The 16,773-nt window shown below is 36.7% G+C and overlaps 1 protein-coding gene across 5 annotated transcripts in view; it reads right to left on the bottom strand.

The window, feature by feature from the left end:
• Positions 1-13,197, bottom strand: part of Tmem196 (transmembrane protein 196) — a 50,099-nt gene extending 36,902 nt beyond the window's left edge. For 2 of the 5 annotated variants that reach the window (XM_036206429.1, XM_036206428.1), the window contains exon 1: positions 12,234-13,197. In XM_036206429.1, coding sequence (XP_036062322.1) covers positions 12,234-12,398 — 165 coding nt within the window. In that variant the 5' untranslated portion in view covers positions 12,399-13,197. Of the gene's footprint in view, positions 1-11,659; positions 11,682-12,233 lie in introns of all 5 variants that reach the window. The other 3 variants (XM_036206432.1, XM_036206430.1, XM_036206434.1) reach the window with 2 other exon arrangements.
• Positions 13,198-16,773: the final 3,576 nt, after the last annotated feature.

Raw genomic sequence — 16,773 nt, 5'->3', positions numbered from 1 at the left:
CCACCACAGAATGATGCACTGACAGCTCAGTATAGCTTGTTTCTTTCAGTCCAAAAAAATTTTCATAATAGATAGAACTGGAAAAGGGTCAATATATGTATTTATCCATAGAGCCAAGATTTCTCACAAATATAGTTAATTGTACTGAAAAAATAGAATATTAAGATGATAACAGACCATGTTTTGGTTTAACTGATTGGGTAAGATAATAGCTACCCAAGCAAATATGGAAATTAATAACAAACCTGGGGGAGAGAGAGAGAGAGAGAGAGAGAGAGAGAGAGAGAGAGAGATATCAGTGTTAAATATGGATGCATAACAGATATTAAGAAAATGCTTTTGGAGATGGTGTGGCAACTTAATGAAAGATGAACATATACGCATACAAACTGAAAATCATCCGACATAGCACAGAACCAAATACTTCTGAATAAAACCACATCTAAAATCATTGCTGAAACTTCCCATTGTACCAGGTCCCAGATCTTTTGGTTCACAACTAAAGTGATTCTTGATTCTCTGAATGACATTTCTTCACTTCTCCTACCTCATTATTTATATAATGTCACATTTTTGTGTCTAAATAATGTGGTATTTCTTTTTTTAAGGTATTATGCATCCCATTCTGTTCCAATTTTGTTTTGTGTTCATTTTTCTTAAAAAATAATCTAGTGAATATTTTGAGCATGCTAAGTAAACAAGGCATTTTGGTTTGGAGGCTGTTGCTGTTCTAAAAGTGGTAAGGGAAATTATAACTAAACTGATGAATTTTTCATAAGAATAACTTTGAGTTTGTGATATATTTACATGTCAATTACTCAAATAAATCTTACAGTCACTTTCACATAAGTATGCACAAAAACAAAACCTGTTTCAGCAGATGCAAAATAGGAAATAGTCTGATTCTAAACTTTTATCTTTTTAGCTAAATACCAAATATGTATTATTTTAAAAATTAAATAATATGAACATTTAAGATAATGATGACCTCTGGGGGGAAGTGAGAGGGCATGTGATCAATACTAGTTATCAGATATAGATATTGTAACATTCAATTTATTAAGGTAGATTAAACTTTTTAAGTATTATATAGAACTTCCACATTATCTAAATCATAATAGCACTTTAAGAAGTATATTTATAAGTAACTTAAGTGTTAATGTAGATTATCCTGATTTACTTGATTTTTGTTTATATTTAATATTTAAGAGTCATTTGCCAATCTTACCAAAAGCAATCTATAGATTCAACGCAATTCCAATCAAATTACCAACACAATTCTTCACAGATCTGGAAAGAATAATACTCAACTTCATATGGAAAAACAAAAAACCCAGGATAGCCAAAAGAATCCTGTACAATAAAACAACCTCTGGAGGCATCACAATCCCTGACCTCAAGCTCTACTATAGAGCTACTGTAATAAAAACAGCTTGGTACTGGCATAAAAACAGACATGTGGACCAATGGAATTGAATTGAAGACCCTGACATTAACACACACACCTATGAACATATAATTTTTGACAAAGAAGCCAAAACTGTACAATGGAAAAAAGAAAGCATCTTCAACAAATGGTGCTGGCATAACTGGATGTCAATGTGTAGAAGGCTGCAAATAGATCCATATCTGTCACCGTGCATAAAACTTAAATCCAAGTGGACCAAGACCTCAACATAAATCCAGTTACTCTGAACCTGATAGTAGAGAAAGTAGGAAGTACTCTTGAACGCATTGGCACCGGAGATCACTTTCTAAATATAACACCAATAGCACAGACACTGAGAGAAAAAAAATCAATCAATGGGACCTGTTGAAACTGAGAAGCTTTTGTAGAGCAAAGGACATGGTCAACAAGACAAAGAGACAGCCTACAGAATGGGAAAATGTCTTTACCAACCCAACCTCTGACAGAGGGCTGATATCCAGAATATATAAAGAACTCAAGAAATTAGACATCAAAATGCCCAACAGTCCAATTAAGAAATGGGCTATAGAACTAAACAGAGAATTCTCCACAGAGGAAGTTCAAATGGCTGAAAGACATTTAAGGAATTGCTCAACATCCCTAATTATCCAGGAAATGCAAATCAAAATGACTCTGAGATACCACCTTATACCTGTCAGAATGGCTAAGATCAAAAGCACAGAAGACAGCTTATGCTGGAGAGGATGTGGAACAAGGGGAACTCTCCTCCACTGCTGGTGGGAATGCAAGCTTGTACAGCCACTTTGGAAATCAATATGGTGCTTCCTTAGAAAATTGGGAATCCATCTCCCCCAAGACCCAGCTATAGCACTCTTGGGCATATACCCAAGGAATGCTCAATCATACCCCAAGGACATTTGCTCAGCTATGTTGGTATCAGCTATATTTGTAATAGCTAGAACCTGGAAACAACCTACATGCCCTTCAACTGAAGAATGGATAAAGAAAATATGGTACATATACACAATGGAGTACTACTCAGCAGAGAAAAACAATGACATCATGAGGTTTGCAGGCAAATGGATGGATCTACAAAAAATCATCCTGAGTCAGGTAACCCAGACTCAGAAGGACAAACATGGTATGTACTCACTCATAGTAGGATACTAGATGTAAAACAAAGATGACTAGACTGCTACACAACTCCAGGGAGGCTACCTAGAAAACGGGAACCTAGGAAAGACCCAAGGATCACCCAATGACAGAGAAATGGATGAGATCTACATGAACAACCTGGATGACAGTGGGAGTAATGAAGGGCAAGATTTGAGGGAAAGAAAGCTTAGGGGATCAGGAGATCCCAGCTGGTTCAAGAACAGAAAGGGAGAATGAGGTATAACAGACCATGATAAATGAAGACCACATGAGAACAGGAATAGTCAGAGTGCTGGAGAGGTCCCCAGAAATCCACAATGATATATCCTCTCTAGACTGCTGGCAATGGTCTAGAGAAAGCCTGATCTGACCTAGTCTGGTGATCAGATGGCCAAACACCCTAACAGTCATCTTGGAACTCTCATCCAATAACTGATGGAAGTGGATGCAGAGATCCTCAGCCAGGCCCCAGGTGGAGCTCCAGGTGTCCAACTGTCAAGAAAGAGGAGGGTCTGCAAGAGCGTGAATTGTTGAATCCAAGATTGCAAAAAGCACAGGGACAAATAGCCAATCGAATGGAAGCACATGAATTATAAACCAATGGCTGTGGAGCACTCAGCTGGATCAGGCCCTCTGGATAAGTGAGACCATTGACTAGCTTGATCTGTTTGGGAGGCATCCAGTTTGTGGGACCAGGATCTGTCCTTAGTGCATGAGCTGGCTGTTTGAAACCTTAGGCTTACACAGGGACACTGTGCTCAGCCTGGAAGGAGGTGACAGGACCTGCCTGTACTGAATCTACCAGGTTTAAATGAATCCCCAGGGGTGCCTTGATCCTGGAGGACATGGGAATGGAGAGGAGGGGCTGGGGGGAAGGTGGGGGTGGGGGCAGAAGGGGGGAGGGCAGGGGAACCCATGGCTGATGTCTAAAATTTAAAACACATAATAATAAAGAAAAAATTATTTATTAAAAAAGAGTCATTTGCCAGATATCAGTAACATTAAATTAGAAACCAGACTCTTTTAGAAAGACAATCAAATATAAGACCCACACTTTGATACACAAGGGAACTCTAAAAGATTTCAAATTGTAGAGGATGGACTTATTGATGAGGAAAGAAAATAATTACTTCCTTAGCTACATTCCAGTTTGGAGTCTGATTTGTGACTTGTTCTGTTATAGTTGAAAACAGCCAGTGACCCGAGGGAAGAAGGGAGTGGAAATTATGCTTTTTCTATGGATAGCCAACACAACAGATGGATGACCATCTAGCATGTGTAGCAGTTCCTGAAATCTGGCCAGGTATGGAAATTGAGTACAGCTGCAACAGAGGACCACATTTTGAACTTGTCCCCTGGCAGGGCACGAGCAACCTAAGTGCAGCATATAATTGTCCATATAAAAGACAATTATCACCTTCTTCAAAGAATTACTTATCTATCACTTGTCTCATGTCAATGTGTGCATACTTCACCCATGCATATTTCCTTCTTTAAGACTTTTATCATACTTCTTTAGACTTTTATTTCCTCTCATTAGTCATTTCATTAACTGTTCTTAAATCACTGAATTCTAAAGATCTCAGATGATCCCATTGTCATCACCTACATGAAGAATTTTGTTTGGTGAGATAAATAGTAGAATACAGTACCAATTCTTAGGCAATGTAGAATATTATATATATATATAAATTTCCATTTATCTTAATAATAATGTTATCATTTTTTATTTCACCAGAAAAGGTCATGTAGGAAAATGATTAGTAAGAGCCAAGTAGAGAAATGATCTAATATTTCCAACAGCCAAAGTAAAATGGAAGGGAAAAATCAACCATATATCTATTTAGTAGATCAAACATAAAGTATACCTCTTTAGCTCAATATTTACCTAAAATAATTGTTCTGATATTCTGGAACATGTGCATTAAATCACAACCATTACTTCTGGTCCAAAATTGGCCATCAAGGTAACAAACTTTCTAAAATGGGTAATACAACCTAAATGTTAGCACATGTAGAGTCCATGCTCAATGCTACCAATGGGATTATAATAAAATCATCTCTAGAAATATCTATAGCATACAAAAATCAAATGCAGAATATGGATTTTGTAGACAAATGAAAAGCACACATAGCTATTGTTGTGGGTCAGACATGATTGTTGAATACCTAAAATATATATTTAATAGTTTTGTATAAATATCTTTTCAAACTCTAGGTGGGCTCTTTTCCTGTCTAAACTTTATAAAATAATAGTTGTGATGATTATAAATTTCAGTGTCTATGGTCATACCTGGACATGAGAAATTCCTAATAATAAGCCATGCCACTGCTATTTCTACCAACAAAATAAAACACAGTACTCTGCCTTTCAATATAATATTTGACTCCTAATACTCCCTTGGACTTTGATCATGCCATTTTGTTCAGTGTTTAACAATAGATCATAAACTAATGGAATGTGTTTGCTTTCCAATTGTCCCAATAGTGACTAAAAAGTAATAGGACTAATGAAGATTGTAGTGCTTCTTGTAGAGATCTAGACAGATAAACAACACACCTGTAAATGATACAAATTTGTTAGCTGCTTTAAGAGTTGCTTGGAGACTTAAGTAAAACTATACAGATTTCCAAAACATGAAGTATCTTTGATAGAGATATTAATATGTATGTTTGTTTTGATCTTGTGAGAAGTATTTAAGTCTTTAAATATTTTGTAAGAACTTTGTTTTGTAATACAGATAGCAGTCACCATATCCCTACTATTTGGCTTGCTTAATTTATCTAATTATCTAATATGTTTTATTACTGAACATTTTTATTGTAGTTTTGACTACTTTAGCCTATTTAAAGAGAAAAACAAAGAGAGGGGTATATTATACCAATTGCTACTTTTCTCATTTGCCTCTAGACTGAATACTTACATAACTGTTTTCTTATAGACATTTTGGCATATTCTTCTAGTTGCTAATGTACATATCTCAATTAAATCAAAACCTAACAAAACACATTATACACAAAGAACACAAAGAATAGTCAAATTATGGTTGACTAAGAATGTTGGGGATATGTTATGAGCCAAGGCGCCACTTGTGAACTGAGAGACTCCAACAGTCTCCACTGCAGAAGGTTAGCAGATGGACAGTAGCAACAGATATGCATGGGGCACCTGCACTGTACAAGGCTCTGGATGAAAGCTTATTTAGTGTTATTGAGATGTCAGACTCTAGTCTTATTATCACTCAGTTTGAATGAAGTATCTATAGATTAGATCTGCATTCGTGAGAAAGAATGCATAGTTTTGATCCTTGCAGAGGAAAGTGGCTACACAGCTCATTTTGCATCATCCTTTCTAAAAATATGCTCATTGTGGTACTCTACTTATAGTCACCTAGTTATTTGGGCATTATCATCTTTGAATGTGGAAACATCTAACTGTACACTGGCCATGAGATGGTTTCATTGTTACTCAAGTAATAAAGTCAGATATTTTTGATCAACTTTAGGCCTAGTGATCTCGGTATAAACATACTATCTGTAAACTGTGTGTGTGTGTGGTATGTACCCACCCACAAGATGTGCACTCTGACACTAAGCCATATCACAAGCTCCTTGTTTTTTAAATTCAGTAATAAAACAAAATTCTGAAATCTGAACTTATCTAAATATAAAATTATTTGAGTGCTAACATAATACTGTAAATAGAAAATTACAGAGCTGACCTCATGTAATGCTTCAGAGCCAAAAGGCAGATTCACTAAAATATTGTGTAAAATTGCCTGCAGCCTATGTATATGAGGTATATATATAAAGCATAAGTCACTTTCATTTTAAAAATGGAGTCCCATGCTCCAAATTACTCACTATATATATATATATACAACTATTCAAAAATCTGACACAATAAAAAATCTGAGACATTTCTAGTCTGCTGTGTGTGTGCATGTGCATGCACATGTGCAAGTATATGCATACATGCTTGATATTTTTGTGTGTAAGTGTGGTATGGGGGATGAAACCCATGGCCTTGAACATACTAGGAAATTTCTCTACCTCTAATCTATATCACAAGACTTCTGCTTTTTAAATGAAGTAAAACAATAACTTGTAGATTTCATGACTCAAAAGGAATTTCTGACAAAATATTAACTGGTAATTAAACTGCCAAAGTGTCTCCTCCTTTGGTTATGTGTATGTATGCTGTGTATGCACATGTGCAAGTGTATATGTATATACCAAAAGTACATGGTAGCTGTTATTGAGGAGGAAAACAAACACTTATGATTAGATGGTTGGGGCATGCCTCAAAGATAAATAGAATTAATTGTTTTACAAAGAGTATGTAATTATACACAAATTTTTTTTTATCTCTTGACTGGCTTATAACTGAGTCCCTACAAAAAATCAACTCAACTATTTTAGTCAAAAGCATCCAAATTAATAGATGTGATTTTGTTCAGATCATGTTTACATAAAGTGAATTACTAACAAATATTTCCATTCCCTATTGTTCCTAAACAAAGAAATCAAGGCAAGTTACACCTTAGAATCAATCACAGACTAGATGAAAACTCTAACAGATACCATTTACCCATGAACACTATTTAGATGTAAGAACATCTCATAAGATAATAGTCAGAACACCATTTTCTTCCATCATCCCACTATCACTCAGTATTAGAAGTGACATATACTTATGTTTCTTTTGATGCATGATATAGTTCCTTGAATAATAGTCACATTCTCTAGACGTTTAACACACCTTTTCAGATTTCCTAATACCAGTAAATACTCAGTCACATTTGAAAATGAGAATGTGAGTCATCTAAGAGTCTCTGCCTGGGCCTTAACAGAATTCATGAATTCTTCATTATACCTAGAAACTCTACCACAGCTGTGTTCTATTACCTAAACATGGGTATTTATTTAAGGAGAAATGTCCCTGAGGTTTTAATATGATAGTGGTGACTAATATTGATGAGGAATAAGAAAAATAACTTTGGTTATCTTTAAATCAACATCTTAAAGGAATATTTTTATGATAACTTACATAATTAAATTAGTTTAAAAGCAGAATATATATATATATATATATATATATATATATATATATATATATATATATATATATATATATATGGAAGGGATTTACATTCAATGATAAGGAATTTTGTCACTGCAGAAAAATAACAACTCAGCTTAAAAGTTGTATATATTTAAAGTCACTAAGGAGTTTAAAATGTTCTGTTTTTCAGCCAGGCGGTGGTGGCGCACGCCTTTAATCCCAGCACCTGGGAGGCAGAGCCAGGTGGATCTCTGTGAGTTCAAGGCCAGCCTGGGCTACCAAGTGAGTCCCAGGAAAGGTGCAAAGCTACACAGAGAAACCCTGTCTCGAAAAAAAAAATAAATAAAAATAAATAAAATGTTATGTTTTTCATCAAATAATCCTGACATATTTAAAAATTAAAATTAATACTCTGATGCAATTATCACTTACATACTACATCTTATTTTTGAAATGAAATGTAAAAAAGTCATAGTTGGCTGAAATAAAGTGTAAAAAGTCTTATAGCTGGCTGAGTTGTTGCCACGGTGAGTTAAGAGTCTATAGGACAGGTATCTGTGTTTATTATGTGTTATTATGCTACACATCTCATCCAGGCTAAATATCAAAGTTATTAAGCAGATAAAGCTAAAATATAATACCAAGTATGCTTCAGAAAAATAAGAAATGAACTTACTCAAACTTAATGATTTATATAAGGGAAGTATTAAAAATTTCAAAAGAAATTGCCTTATAGTTTACATGTGGGAGAATCAAGAATAGAAAATTTAAGAAAATAAACCTCACAAAATGAGTATCAAATAAAGATGGCTGGAATTACAGCATGAGATCAATCAAATACAATTCAGACTTAGACTATTCTGAACACTACCATTTGAGTCTCTAGACTTCTAAATACCAAGTTAGACTAACAACATAGAGTAAGTGGTTCAGTGTCCTGCATGCTACTGATCCATCCCCATTGTCAAGGATGCTCTCTGTAGGCTAAGATTAGTTACACACACACAGCAATTTGGAAACAACCATGTCAATTAATTCCATTCAATAAGTCTTTCAAATTGATTCTGCCTCACATGTCTGTCTTTTCCAAAGCAACTTACTCAATGGTTTATTCACTGTTACCTCACAGTTATGCATTCTTGGTTTTTGGTTTAATTATGAATTTCTGAGCTATGATGAAGTGTCAAGGAAAAGATACTATGGAAATCTATACTCTTCTTTCCCTATGAAATGAAATGAAAAGATTCTTTTCCTTCTAATTGTACTTATCTTTAGGATTGATCATAGAATGTCCTTTTTATGATTGTGAAATAGTGCCTGAAAATCATTTCTGTAACATGTATATTACATACTCAAAGCCATTTACCTTTGTATTACTTCAGTTTAAGCCATTAAAAATTAGCATATTTGAAGTCAAATAATCATACAGTTTACTAAAACTTCCATTATTTCAGTCTCTCTCTATAAAAAAATCCTCCACACTGCAACCTTTATTACTACTGACTATAAATTTAATTCAGAAATCTGTAATAATGATATTAATATTTTGAAGTAAAATTTCATGCACTTATCAAAACACAGTCTTATTTAGACTCTAAATTCTGACAGGTTAATTATTGTGTGTCTCATTTGTATTCATAAATATAGACTTTTGATTCATAAATTCCCAGAGGAAATTAATGGTTTTTATATTCAGTATCCCTCTATCTTCCTGGAGTCTCTTTGGGATGTAAGAATTACTATTATAATGATGATTATTACAAACATGAGAAAATCTATTGCTTCATCTGGAACACAGCATGTCATGGTCTTGCCACCATCACTCTTTCTGTCTTTATCTTTTTCTCATACACCTAAACCTTATAAAAACAAAGGAGTTTTGACATCCTATTCCATCCTAATTCATTGCTTCCATCCACACTGCCCCAGAGGTTCTCGTTTCTTGCACCCACCTCTGCAATCTTGGGTATCCAGGACTGGTTGCTCACATTTACTTCATGCTTGTGACACACTTATCTAAATGATTGTTCATTATCCATTAACTGATACATGTGCCAACCCTCTTTTTTTTTTTTTTTTTTCATGAGATAACTTGTTAGTTACCCAACTACATAATGGTAGTTCTGGGATTTACATCCAGTTAGTTTTCCTTAAGACCTTATCTCATGAGATATTAACACTTTGAAATACTGATTTCAACTCCAGGAAACCTTAAAGGCCATTAGTACTTCTATGGGTATTTAACTGTCCATGCCAACTTTTCTCTTCCTCTTTTACCCCCTATCTTTCTGAGGTCATACTTTAACTTTTTACCTCTACCAGTGCTAGTGATATACCACTTTGTTTCCTTTGCCAGGTGATACCATTTGAAAACTGTTTCTGACTCATCTTTTATAGCTTCTGTAGTAGTAAAATGCCATTCACATATTGAGCTCTCTACAGATATTGGTTATATGCATTTACCAGAGAAGGAATGAAAAGATAGTCCAAAATATATCACAAAAGAATTTGAAACCATTTCAATAATATGCTTAGCAAATCTATAACTTGAAAAACCATGATTACCCAACTGGGAATTTATTTCTTTACAAATTTAAATTTTTGTGTGTTTTGAATTTACAAAATCCAGAGTAATTATTTGAACATTTCAGTTTCAAAATAATTCCTTCAGTTGACTGAATCTTTTTATTTTTACCAAACCACATTACAATATTAAAAATTATACTTCCAGGAATATTGGTGAATTGTGCTTACTGTAAAAAACAAATTAAAGTATAAATTATTGTTTATAGTAATGACTATATCAATATAAATGACTTGTTTTCTCTTTTCTGAGCAAAAATTTTTTGCACATGTGCATATGTTAGCTCATTTATACAATATCTGCTTGGGAAGGAGGAAAGATTAATTATGGTTTAAAAATAACAAGCTAACAGTTACTTAAAAGATATTAAAGATAAAATAATTTTAAGATATCATTTAGAGACAGCTTACTTTAATTCAGTCAATTTCTTGTGTTTAAAGAATGGGGAGACACTTGCTTATATGAGGCTTTTCTTTCTTTAGCCATCAGGAGATCACATTTCTCCCTCTTTCTTTACATGTTGGCATTGTACTTTATTTTGACAGTTGTCCAGTAGAAATTTTAAAAATTATAACAAACACAACTCTTAAATATTTATAGCAACACATTAGATGTGAAATTTAAGATGTGCCTCTTATTCTTTCAAACTCAAACTTATTAGCTACATCAGCAACATTCCCATATTAAAGAACAAGGTAGTTAATGTGAGTTAATACAAATTTATGGAATTAAGAAAAAGGATTCTTGGGAGAATTCAGTTTTAGAATTGCATTTTAAAAAAATCTTTTAAGTTCTGCAATGTATAAACATGTATCTCACTTGGGGGAGTATAAAAGCTAATTACCCATTTTAAAATTTCACAGCACTCAGAGGACCAGAACACCTTTTATGAATGACTTTGGAATGGGTTTTCTAGAATTCCTAAATGGTTTTTCTCTTAGTAATGTAGTGATGAAATTGTGAATGTTAAATACAGCATGGATTGTTAACAACAGGAATAGACTCCTAATGAATTATGCAGAACATACAATCGAGCTAGTGACCTGTATGGGAATGGCAGCTTTGAGGAGATAGGCGAGAGAGGAAGGAAGGGAAGGGAGATGGGACAGACAGACAGACACACACACACACACACACACACACACACACACACACAGAGAGAGAGAGAGAGAGAGAGAGAGAGAGAGAGAGAGAGAGAGATGCACAGACACGCACTCGTGCACACACACACAAAGAAGGTTTTTTTTTTTTTTTTTAATGATCAGGTAGTTATTTTATTGATTCTTGGTGGCAGTAAAGGGTAAATGACCAAACAAGATGCTTTTAGGTCTGCCCCTGACCTGAAGAAAACAACATTGTTTTCTGAACAGGTAGGCACTCTTTAAAGTGAGTTATTCTACAATTAGAATGACATTACATTCCTTACCTTTGTTTGTTTAACTGATGGCCTAGAACAACAGAATATTCAGAGGTAAGTATCAGGAAGGTGGCAAGCTAAATCCAAAATAGTGCTTTCTGGAATGGTGCTCACCCCTTCTCAGACCTTTCAGTCTCAGCTCTCTTTCCCCTTTGGTCATATCATTGTTGCATCAGTGCATCTTGATCATACTGCCCAGAGATAAACAGATAACTACCCCTGCCTGCTCTTGGTACAATAAAATGATATAACATTTTCAGTAAAAGACATAAACAAGTGAGTTTGCCCTTGGCAGGTGTGACCCTGTAATGATTAACACTGGTCAGTCTTTTGCAGAATCAGCCAGTGGAGACTGACCCTCCCCTCAAGTTTAAAGCCAACCATTCATTTGGGTCTTAAGCCCGGGTAAGAGGAATAAAGCTTCCCCCAATACATAAAAGGATAATATAAGGCAGCCGAGCCTGTCAATGTGAAACTACAGGCAGAGGAGAATTATAATTTTGTTTCCCCAGGAGACAGTGACTAAGGCAGGCACACTGATCATCCCGAAAAGAGGTAAAGAGAGTGAAATGGCTCAACGTACACACACCCCGCTCCATACCGGGGACGAGTCTCCGAGCTGCGGTGTGTGCTCTCGGAGGGCCAGGCTGAAGCTGACTGCCCCCACAGCCACGCTGGACACCCCGAGCCCTATCTCCAGCACAGAGAGCACCAAGAGGCTCCCAATAATCTGGCTGCTGGTGCACATCCTCCTTGAGTCATCATTCCTTCCAGCTCAGAGAAGGAAGCCAATCATCCACCTTCTTTCTTCCAAAGTCCTCCTTAGCCCCTTCCACCCCCTACCACAGTCCAAATCCTCAAACTTTTCTCTCTTCACCAACAAAACATTATCCAAAATGTCTGGATTTCCAGAACCAGAGAACCATTTCCGTGGCCAGGCCAGAGGAGAAAGGGCTGGCACTTTCACACAGGAACCGCCGGCGGTGGGTGGGAGTCCAGAAGCCAGCACAGGGGAGCCGGTCACTGAAGAGCAGACTGGATGTGAGCCCTAGCAGCTTCAAGGCGCTGTCCAGAGTTCTGCTGCGTCTGTGTTCTGCGCTCCCAGGAGCTTCCTAAACCTCTCAGGCTCCCTCCTCTTTCCCAGTGGAGGAACAGAGCTTGGCTTCCTAGAGATAAAGGGGGACTGCTCACAACTCCTCTCCGTCAGACCTCTTGTCTCCCCTCCTTTGTTTTCCTGGCATCGCAAAGTGCTTCTGTGAATCCCTAGGTCTCCAGGCAGAGCAGGTAGATGGTGCTAAGCACCACATTTCTTGCACTTGCTGTATCGCCAGAAAACGCGACCTTGTCTGATGGCCTCTTTCCGTCTGGGTTTTTTTTCTCCGTCCTCCTCCTCTTCCTCCCCCTCTCTCTTGATCTGATTCTCTCTCATCGCTATGACCTCATTGGGGTTTAGGAAGCTGACGGAGGAGGGAAAATCCTGATGTATTTGTGGGTCTTGGACCAATACTCTTGGCTGACCCCTTATTTGCCCCGCCCCTGGACCTAACCCCAGGATCTCAAACTCTCTACCTCTGCATTTCCCCTACTTTGTCCCTCCTGGGCTTCTACCAATTCAGGAGGGGTGGCTATGCCTGATGCCTACGTCAACGTGGGCTCATTCTATGCAAAACTTTCCTCCACGTGTACTTTTCTCTGCTTGGGAAACAAAGAGCAAAGGAAGGCCGAGTGCACCAGAGTGGAGAGAAACCAGACCCCTGATTACACAAAAATTCCAGAGGACCCTTATTGAAAAACTCCTCTGTCCCAGTGAGCTGGAGCTTCCTCATTAAGAGAGAGGGTCCATTCTCTGCCATCACTTCCTGGCACCATTTTGTTCTGCGGGGAAGAAGCAGTCAGGTGGAGCCACACTTCTCTCGCTAGCCATGTGCCCACACATCCAGAGATACATAGTCAGACCCAGCAAGATAGAGAACCTGTGTTCTTATCTTAAAAAGTTAAAACTGAGAAGTTGAGATACACATACTTAAGCACTACACCAAAACAAGCATTACTTATAAATGAAGAAAATGTTTGATCTAGTACATAACTGGTTTTGGTCATCTTCAATTTCTCTGAATCATTATGGCAGGGGCTTGTGTAATTTTGTTGCTTTCTCTGATGCCTTTTGGGAGCCTAGACATAGGGAAATTGCTATGCATGGATCAGTTTTATAATCTCTGATTTTGTTCCAGGAAACATCTCAAGGTGTTGCATCAAAGATATTCAGAATGGAGAGGGATCTGAGGTATGGATCCATCAATCATCTTTCTCAAGAACTGGTTCTTTTTTTTTTAATTATTATGTGTTTTAATTTTATTCATCAGCCATGGGTTCCCCTGTCCTCCCTCCTCTTGCCCCCCCCCCCACCTTCCCCCCCAGCCCCTCCCCTCCATTCCCATGTCCTCTAGGACCAAGACACCCCTGGGGACTCATTTAAACCTGGTGGATTCAGTACAGGCAGGTCCTGTCCCCTCCTTCCAGGCTGAGCATGTGTCCCTGTGTAAGCCCAAGGTTCCAAACAGCCAGCTCATGCACTAAGGACAGGTCCTGGTCCCACAGCCTGGGTGCCTCCCAAACAGATCAAGCTATTCAATTGTCTTACTTATCCAGAGGGCCTGATCCAGCTGGGGGCTCCACAGCTGTTGGTTCATAATTCATGTGCTTCCTTTCAAATGGCTATTTGTCCCTGTGCTTTTTGCAATCTTGGATTCAACAATTCACACTCTTGCAGTCCCTCCTCTTTCTTGACAGTTGGACACCTGGAGCTCCACCTGGGGCCTGGCTGAGTAACTGGTTCTTAAGTTAGAGATGCATTGAAGGAAAATGTAGACAAAGGGGGTCCAGTTATAACCCACAATTTGAGGGCATCTTGGCCTCTTCCAAACATGCCATATATTCTTTTTTTTCAAGTTCAATGTTGTGGAAACAGAAGCCCTAATTCTGGAGAAGTGTCAGTTTCACCTTTAAATGTTTCATTCAGGACTTGCTTCACAGCTTAACTTCTACACTCTCATTTATGATATGTTTACTCTACAAGTTTTTAAACTTGAGTCATGTGCCTCAAAATTAACAAAAAAATCAAAGAAGAAGGATTGCAAGTTATTAAACATTAAGAAATATAGCTATTTTAATACTTAGAGCACAACTTACATATTTATGTTGACTGATAATTAGTGAAGTCATGTTCCTTTCCACTTCTCAAAACATTTCCCCTCAGATGTCCAGTTGCCAGAATTTCTCAAGTAGTTTATGGATTTAAAATAGCAACATTTATGTTATTTAAATATTGTATAAACAAACATAAGCAGAAATATTGAGACAACTATGCTGCCTCGCCACTGCTTTTTGTCTTTCCATTTTTTCTTCTTTTGGAAGAAGAAAACAAGTTGTGATTATCAAAATCTATTAGTGCAGTTTTGTGGGAAAAGATAATACTGGGAGAGAATTGTAGTGAACATTCCAAGATGTTAACCATATAGGAGTTTCAGAGGTACAAAGAAAAAACCATCATGTATTAAGTTTGATTGTTCATTTCTGACAAAGGTGATCATTTGGAACCAGCTACTTCAGTATCTGAAAGTGTAACATGTGCTCAACTATAACCACACTTTATTGGTTCTGGGTCATTGGAACAGATCACAAAGCATCTGAAAACACAATTACACAGAACAGATTAAATCCATCTTCACTTCTGAGTAACTACATATGAATCAAAAGCAAATATTTTAGGAGTAATATATTAAGAAATCATGATCCACAGAGGAAATTAACTCCCCTGTTTTAAAACATGACCACCAACATCACAACTGCAAGACTTTTATAACACCCTTTCTTTGGCACAAAGTATTTTGCATACCTTTTCAATTGATGTAAAGAGTTTCCTAATGTGATCCTAAATACTTCTTAAATTACTTCATATTCACAGAAATCAAGAACACAAAATGAGTTCAAGCTGAAAAATTATTTATCATTGTTATTATTTCTAGAAATTATGTAAGAAAAAGAATTATAGTATGAATTATGTACTATAAGAATTATAGTATAAGCTATAAATCAAGAGAACTCTTATAAAACCCATTCTGTCCAAACCCTAGCACTTTCACAATCCAGGATTTAATTTTTCTTATATCATGGTACATCAAAAGTGTTACTCATGAGATCCATTGAGATGGTTCAACTCTTCTCCATAAGAGCAACACACAAGCTTGCTACCTGTTGACTTGTGTATGACAAAAATGAATGACAAAAATAGTTCTAAAGCTCCTTAACCAACAAATATATTCTTCATGTTTTTCCCTTTAAGTATCTTAAAATTGAAAATAAGTATTCAAAAATTGTGAGATCTTTACACACTCATTTTTCCAAATTAGATTTAGAAAAATTTTAATATTCTGTTAAAGAAATACCCAAGTATTAGTAAATAAATCCCTTCTGCTGGCTATGGTATGAATGATGACCCCCAAAGTCTCAAGCAGTAAAAGTTTGCTCCTCAACCTGTGACAAGAAGGAAAGAGAGTTAGATCATTAGTAGTATTACACTGAATGGGATGTTGGGGTCCAGTCCTTTCTCTTTCTTTCCCTTCCCTTTTGCTGGCTGTCACATGGTAAACAAGTCACCCTGCCAATATCCTGGCTGCCACAATGATCCACCTCACCACAGGCTAAAAATCGGTATGGCTGACCAGCCATGGTTAGGTCCTCTAAAACCATGAGATGAAACAAACTCCTTCCTTTCAAGTTGATTGACTCAGATAATTTGTTATTATAACAGAAAAACTGGTCAATATATATTCCCATTTAATATACTTTCACTTAATGATACACATTGGCAAAATGACATAGTAGTCACTAATGCAGGGTAGATTATTAAAAAGTCCCCATGCTGATTAGTCTTTGTCAACTTAACACAAACTAGAGTCACTAGAAAATTCCTTTTATCAGGTTAACCTGTAGGCATAGTCTGTCGGGGGGATTTTCTTGATTAGTGATTCATGTGGAAGGGCCTAGAACACTGGGGAAGTGCCATTCCAGAGCAGGTAGTCCTGGACTATATAAATCAAATTTCTAGAATCCAGTGGTAAGTA

This window comes from Onychomys torridus, chromosome 14 (genome assembly GCF_903995425.1).
Source record: "Onychomys torridus chromosome 14, mOncTor1.1, whole genome shotgun sequence".
Taxonomy (NCBI): Eukaryota; Metazoa; Chordata; class Mammalia; order Rodentia; family Cricetidae; genus Onychomys; species Onychomys torridus.
Note: the sequence above shows the minus strand (reverse complement) of the source record. Positions and strands in the feature narration are given on the sequence as shown.